This window comes from Saccostrea echinata, unplaced genomic scaffold, assembly GCF_033153115.1.
Source record: "Saccostrea echinata isolate AGI-Se365-2 ecotype Australia unplaced genomic scaffold, CSIRO_AGI_Sech_v1 ptg000014l, whole genome shotgun sequence".
Classification (NCBI taxonomy): domain Eukaryota; kingdom Metazoa; phylum Mollusca; class Bivalvia; order Ostreida; family Ostreidae; genus Saccostrea; species Saccostrea echinata.
Window position 1 is genome coordinate 12,317,848 of NW_026889763.1, and position 7,815 is coordinate 12,325,662.

Below are 7,815 nucleotides of genomic sequence, written 5' to 3' on the forward strand. Positions count from 1 at the left end.
CTGTTCTGCAAGAAGAAATTGAGTGGACGACCGGAGAGTTATGTACAGTGCCACCAATGGAAAAATAGAGTTTATTAATTATGCACAAAAAAGTGTACTGTTTCTTGATTTATGTCTCTGTATATTTAAAATGCCAGCTCAAAATATCACAAACTATGTATTGACTGACTTCCTTACATGCATTATAATTTTATTGCATGATCTTCTGAGAAATATTAGGATTTATTCAGCCAAGAAAAATCATATCCTCGAGGTCTTCGCCCGAGGGGAATACGAATTTTACTGCATTGCTGATATAATGTTCTCATTTCCCTCATGATCATGCATGCCTAGATCTAGAGGGGGGGGGGGGTCGGGGGAGGGGGCAGATCCCCCCTTGAATTTGCAGAGTTATTAAAATGTATATACTGAAAGAAATAAAATATGACTTTGATCCCCCCCCTTTAGAAAAAAGTGGATCCCACCATCGCCATCACGAAATAAGTGTTTTTCATGCTGGGAAATGGAATTTATACGTTTTTTTTGGGGGGGGGGGGGTTTGTTTGTTTATTTGTATTTTGCTTGTCAACAAATTTTCTGGGTTTTAATAGTTTAGGAAGGGAATTTAGTGTTTTGTTTTTGTTTTTTTTGTTTGTTTGTTTGTTTGTTTGTTTTTTTTTTTTTTTTTTTTTGCTTGTCAAGAGATTTTTGGGTTGGAAATTTTTTTTGAACTGGGTTGGACACCCCCCACCCTGGAAAAAAATTCCTGGATCCGCTTCTGCCATGCAATGAATTCTTAATTACACCAAAAAACCAAGGTTTTAAAAATAAACTCAAACTTTCAAATTCGGCACACAACTGTCAAATTCACTTATTTTTAATAAAAGCAATTCAATGTCTTCCATATTGTTCCCCCACCTTTTTTAAGTATCCATATTGGAAAGAAAATCGCTATTTTCGTCATTGTTTGGTAGATGTATCCATTGTTGCAACAACCACTATTGAAATAATGTTCACTATTGAAATAATTATTTCAATAGTGGTCGAGAGTGCATTTCAAAACCCAACACAGGTTGCAACCACTATTGAAATAACGTTCACTATTGAAATAATTATTTCAATAGTGGTTGAGAGTGCATTTCAAAATCAAACACAGGTTACAATGAAATAACGTTCACTATTGAAAAAATGACTTAAATAGAGGTTTTGAATGCATTTTAAAACCTAAACCAGGTTGCAACCACTATTAAAATAATGTTCACTATTGAAATAAAGATTTCAATAGTGATTGAAATCATTTTTTAATAGTTGCTGGCAATGATTTCAGTATAAAAACCAAATTGTAAGCCTATTTGAAATAACCCCAATATTGGGGAAAAATATAAGGATTAATTCTTCATTATGTTTTCCAACATAATAAATTAATTTATTGAGTTTAAAATATGATATGTAATTTTATGTTTTAATTTCTGTCTAGAAATACTATCAATACATGGATATCTGTGATTTAACTGATCTAGTAATTTTAAGTAATTTTGTTATATAAGGTTCATATTTGTTATTAATTGGGGAAAGTAAAAGATTATAAATACAGATAGTTGTACAAATTAGAATATCCACATTATAAAGAAGAAAAAAGACATATATTTGATATCAAATATGCGTACAAACTTTCTGATGAAAAAATGGTTATTTCTTATCAAAAGGATATAGAATAGAAGTAAATTCGCGCTTATATTCATGCGCTTGCCTACACTACTAATATGGATAGTAAATTAAACGTTTCTACTCGTCAATACATTAAAAGCAACTATTTGGGAAAGTAAGTATAAGTGTTATAACATCAGAGTTTGTTATTTCAATACTGATTACACGTATAAAACCGCTATAGAATTAATTATTTCAGTAGTGATCGTTATTTCAATAGTGATTGCAACTTGGTTTAGGTTTGGAAAAGCACTCTAAACCACTATTGAAATAATTATATCAGTAATGAAGGTTTTTTCATTAATGGTTGCAACCTGTGTTTGGTTTTGAAATGCTCTTTCAACCACTATTGAAATAATTATTTCAATAGTGAACGTTATTTCAATAGTGGTTACAAGCTGTATTTGGTTTTGAAATGCACTCTCAACCACTATTGAAATAATTATTTCAATAGTGGTCGTTATTTCAATAGTGGTTGCAACCCATTCTTTTATTGTCAATTTTGCTGCTCTTGGAATTCTTCGTTTCACAAACGTTTGAACGTAATGTTGAAAAAAATGCACGAGATTTTCAAAGTGGATGAATATGACGAACATAACGACGAAAGGGAGACTCTGTCACGTAACTGTCTGGACCAATCAGATAACGCGTTATATGGAACAGTTTAAATGAGGCATTATAAATTCGTTTTCTACATCTTCAACTAAAATATGTACGGATTTTTTTTTTTAAATGACGAGTAAAAAACACATACGAATCTTTCGGATTTTATTAGCTCAAACATGGCTCATGACTGGTGCTATAGTTCCTTGTCCGGCAGGTGAGAATTGTTCTCTAGCAATATGTTTGCACATTGCTAAATCATTTCGACATAAAGAACCATTTATTACAGACACAATCTCCGTAACTTTTTCTTTTTGAAATTACATTAGCGGCTCTTTTAAGCAAGGCCATTTTGTGTTTACGTTTGTAAATAGTGTCGAGAAGGGGGAAATGTTTAAAATTAAATTTAAACAATTAAAGATAGCAAAGGAGAGGGAAATCGAAAAAAAGATTAAAGAAAAAAATTGAAGTACAGAATCATTTATAATTGCTTTTGATAAATTGTGATTTACTTGTACAAAGAAATAAGTTGACAAAAAGTGTCAATTTTCATTTAGGGATAAACTTTAATTTTATAAGACAACCCTAATCCTTAGACTTGATTATGTGCCTCTTTTACCTTTTTCTTCTCAATAACCCAGGCAGGCGTAGAAACTTTTTTTAGCGTAATTAACCAGAGAATGCTCTTGGAAATGGAAAACATTTTTTTTTCAATATATGATTTTCTACGTACTACGGATTAAACTTAATTGAAACAATTTTACACAAGGTAACGTGTGTGAATATATATTTGTTCAAATCAAAATTCGTTGATGATACAGATAATACATGCATTAGGTTTTATTTGGGTTGGTTATCCCCTTTCCCCGGGATATCAGTGTAGTTTTCATTTTTCCCCTTAATGTACAAGTGCTTTATATATTCTTTTAAATGAGCTAGAATATCATATAAAAAATACCTTAAGTAAAATAATTGTACCGCACATGTATATATGTTCGAATGAGTATGATCCCTTTCTAGATCCTGTCTAGACCCCCCCCCCCCCCCCCTTACATTTTTCGGTATTACTGGATCTGCTTCTAGAATTCTACACACGTAAGAACAGACTTAAGTCAATTTCAGGTTATCAGGTTAAATATTGACAATATAAATGTAGCTGCTTGGAAGAAGAAATCATAATCATATTGTCTAGAGTTTATACGTGTTATTAAAGTTTATATTTGAATAACGCACGCGACGTCATTGCTGCATAAGGTCAATGCTGATTTGAAGCGCCGTACTAAAATGAGCATAAAACAGTGAAAAAATTAGATATTTTTAAAAGTAATGTATATTTGAATTCAGGAAGAGTTCGGCTATCAAAATTTACAAAAAAGTCATTTTGTGAAATTTTGACCTTAAGAGCATTTTTCTCATGACGACAGTCAAATATATATATATATATATATATATATATATATATATATATATATATATATATATATATATATATATATATATATATATATATATATATATATATATATATATATATATATATTATACTTCTGTTAAGGTAGTATGGGATACCTCCACGTTATGACGTATTTCCGTTTGAAGTATTGTTTTGATTTGCATGAGTGCTTATTATCGGGTCAAAATTTGTACTCACACCGTTGAAAAGAACACTCTGAAGCCTATTTCAATGCAAGTTCTCACAAGTCGGCATTTTAAGTAAAAACAGACAAAAAATCGCAAGTATATAAATTTACTTATAATTGTACAACGGACATTTAAAAAAGCAAACCCCTGTAAAAGGTAGTTTCAACATTGCTGCTTTTGAACACTTTTAAGCAAAAGCTGTATTTCAATTGTTTGAGTAACTGTACAGCACCTTGTGTGCGGTGAGGCATGGATAAGTGCGATTACTTCACATTGTGCTGAATTATCACCAATCAATTATCACGTTAACCACAGCTGGACTTTTTCGTTATTTAATTCAAGAAGTAACTGTTTGGTCACAAATCAGCTAGCTGTTGTATATAGTCCCAAAACGTTCAGATGAATGCAATTGCTCTGAACAAGACACGTCCTGGAAAGCGATTGTCCATGCATTTTTTTCAAAACCGCTCAAAGTTGAAAACTACAAAGTGCGATTTTTTTATGGTTGGGAAAAAATGCTCATCATTTCTAAAATAGCACCCAGGTTTTTTCAACCCTAGGAAAATAAAGAAGGATAACTCTTCCGCTCGGATCTTTTAATTCAAAAAATTTTAAATGCATTTTATATTTTCCATTTATACATATATTTTCAATTTGTTTATTTCACTTTGCTAACATATTAAGATACATTCTTATTGTAGACTTTCATGAAATGTTATCCGTCTGTTTTCAAGAAATAAAGTTTTCCCAGTTTTTTACGCTTATTTTTTGTTGAAAATTAAAAAAATACTAAGACATATTTCTTGTCATTTTTGTTTTTATATACACTTTATATTAGCAAACGCCTGCCTATAATATTAAGCTTATGAAAAAAGAATTATGCAAAAAAAAAAAAAATCATTTTTGTATTTTTCATTAAAATAATAAAAATATTATTAAAATTACACTTTAATATACTGAAAGGTGGGGGTATTTCAAATCCTTCTAATTTGGGTACATAAATATGTAGGAGAAGTTTCGTTTGGTATCCCATACCATAGTCTGAAAATTTCCACGCATAGCAACGGTATACCCCGGGGTATAGTTTTTGCTACCCGCCCCTCTGAAAATTTTCATGTAATTTTTGCCACCAATTTTGATTTCCTGTAATCAGTCTATAGACTAATTATGATGTCATCCTGACTTCAGTAGCATTGTGGCGTCAGAATTTCAGCTCATTCTAGCAGTGTTATCTTATTCCAGATACTTGTTCAAAACTTTTATAATTATTTTTTTTCATTTTTTCCCCCAATGGAACTGAAGTATCTGGTAAATCCAACCCTCATAAATTATGATACACATCAGTATAATAAAACACTTATCCACTGGCTGTGAGTGGGATAGCTCTTTCATCAAACCCTTGACAGGAACTATTCCCCTCGGGCTTGTCGCGGGTTTGATAAAAAAGCTATCCCACTCGCCAGTGGATAAGTGTATAATATATTTGATAGCCGAGGGTACTATCCGAAGAACAGTAATTGAACTCTTTGGGTCTTGTCCCTTAGTTATTAACTCAAAGGCGTGACGTACTTTTATAATGGGCGACGTGTCTGCCAGTGCCAATACCACACTATATTTTAAAAGAGTAAAAACATGATTAAGTACAAACAAAGTAGAAAAACCATGTCCTGAAAACGGTGAACACTTAGAAGTGTTCTAATACTTAGGGCATTAATTTTCTTGAATATGGGTCAATGAATATAAAACTCGAACTTGATCTGTAGGTCATTTATATACTTAGCGCACTATGTAAAAGCACAGCAAAATAAGTCCAAAAAGAGTGAAAAATTAGCAGCCTTCTTACCGGTAGTCTAAGGGCAATAACTTCTTGAAAATGGGTCAATCGAAATAAAACGTGATCTGTAAGTCAACAATATAAATACACATATAATGAGCTCAGCTCATTATCTACAACCACAGCAAATAATTGTATAATTAATGATATTACATAATAACAATAACATAATTAATGTAACTTTAAATACCTGATAGAATGTATGTTAAATTACAAGCATGACGTATTGGAAAACATCATAATAATCTACTTTCATAAAAAAATTGATTGGAATTTCATTAACACTGCAATATGTTTTTCCACATCGAAACGAAAAAAGCCGAAACCCATATGAATAAATACAAAAACAATAAGGATTGTCATAATAACACAGAAAGCCAAAGTCTATAGAAACTAGAGAGTATATTAATTTAAATATATTTAATTGCTATATAGGAATATGCCAATAGGTCAATAGACACGGAATAAAACTTGAAAGCGTAATAGTCTCTTTTTTACAGGAATTTTCATTCAATATTATACCTAAACAATAGATAACCTTGATTTACACTTGGATAGTGTTTACCAGCAAATAAAAAATCAATCCACACTCCAACTAGTATTCAAGACGTCCGACAGTATCATTCTTGCTATTTTGTTTTAACCCTTTTTTTCACCTTTTTGTTAAAGTGTATTTCCCATTTTTTTCTGATATTCAATCCATTGCTCGTCGCCAATTTCAAGAAATGGTTCCATTTCCGAGCCTTGTTTGGTACCGACCTCCAATAATTCTGTTACTATGAATGTTCTCTTCTTGTGTTTTATCCAGCCGTCCAGATCTTTCTGCGATGACAACCGAAGTAAAACTGAGAAATAAAGCTTTCCAAATGTTATGAGTGTTATTCTTTTAATAACTTCGTGTTGTAACACATAGACTGACGGCTCTTCTTTTACGACTAATTCCCAGGGTATGATTGACTTTAGACGTACACTGTCAGTGTTTAGACCACATAATCTGAATATTTCCCAAAGCTTGTCATTCGATTTGTCCATATCTATTTTCATATTATTTAAACTCATATATACTAGTACGAGAAATTTTTGTTTTTCTCTTGAAGTTTGACACATTTTTTCCAGGTATAAACTTAAATAACGCAGTGGTCTATTGAAGAATAAAACACCGCTTTTTGATTTCTGAAATTCGCTACATTTAGAAAACAAGGCGCAGGTTTCCGGGAATCCAAAACTATTAATTTTAAATCTTGTTACATTTTCTTCTACAATAGAGAATGGTTTATCTGGATTGTGAAACTGGAAAATGGTGTGAAAGATTTGAATCCTATCGCATTTTGATAAATTCTTCCAATTAAGATCAATACAGCGATATTCATTTTCATCAAAGTCACAATTCTCAACTTCATCTGCAATTGCTTCCCAAGCTTCTTCAGTTGAAGTAATAATCATAAATGTTTGATTTGTTTTCAGGATATTTTTGCATAAATAAATAATTTTTTCTACACGGTTATTTTTTTCTTCGTCAGAAATATCCTCTCTTGGTAATGGTTCCTCTACGATGATAGAATCCTGACAAGAACTCACATCAAACTTCAGTATGTCCTCTATTACAATTGGTCGCCTTCCAGTGAGGGACTTGTATACTTTTTTAGCCGTTGTCGATTTCCCGGAACCCCATTTTCCTATCAAACATAGAATTTTCCCACCATCTTTGAGAAAACTAATTGCCTCGTGGAAAGTAGAAGTTTTGAAGAACGGTGTCTCTAGACAAATATGTTATTATTATTATTATTATAAATGTTATTAAAGTACTTGGAAATTGTTTTGGCTTCATTGAATTGCAATTTAACTCAAAATTATACCTTTAATTAATAAAGGAATCTGTTCATCTTTTTCATTTGGGCTTTTCTCTAAAATGGAAATTCTTTTAGATAATTTCAAATTAAACATACTTAGACTGAATATAATTCTGTTATGCTCTTTGTTTTATGAATTACTTTAATAAAAGTTCTCTTCTATAAAAAACAAAATCGTCATACACGTATGATTGTAAAAAA

General features: G+C 31.3%; 1 protein-coding gene across 1 annotated transcript; it reads right to left on the reverse strand.

The window, feature by feature from the left end:
- Positions 1-6,000: 6,000 nt before the first annotated feature.
- Positions 6,001-7,743, reverse strand: LOC133187227 (uncharacterized). The gene is made up of 2 exons (XM_061322584.1): positions 7,621-7,743; positions 6,001-7,521 (listed from the first exon to the last, which is right to left on the reverse strand). The coding sequence occupies exons 1-2, from the start codon at positions 7,706-7,708 to the stop codon at positions 6,428-6,430; spliced, it is 1,182 nt and encodes a 393-aa protein (XP_061178568.1). The 5' UTR covers positions 7,709-7,743; the 3' UTR covers positions 6,001-6,427.
- Between the last annotated feature and the right edge of the window lie 72 nt (positions 7,744-7,815).

Coding starts and splice junctions, on each gene's coding strand:
- LOC133187227 (XM_061322584.1), bottom strand. CDS start 7,708: ATGTTTAATTTGAAATTATCTAAAAGAATTTCCATTTTAGAGAAAAGC. Junction 7,522..7,620: donor GATTCCTTTATTAATTAAAG/GTATAATTTTGA, acceptor ATATTTGTCTAG/AGACACCGTTCTTCAAAACT.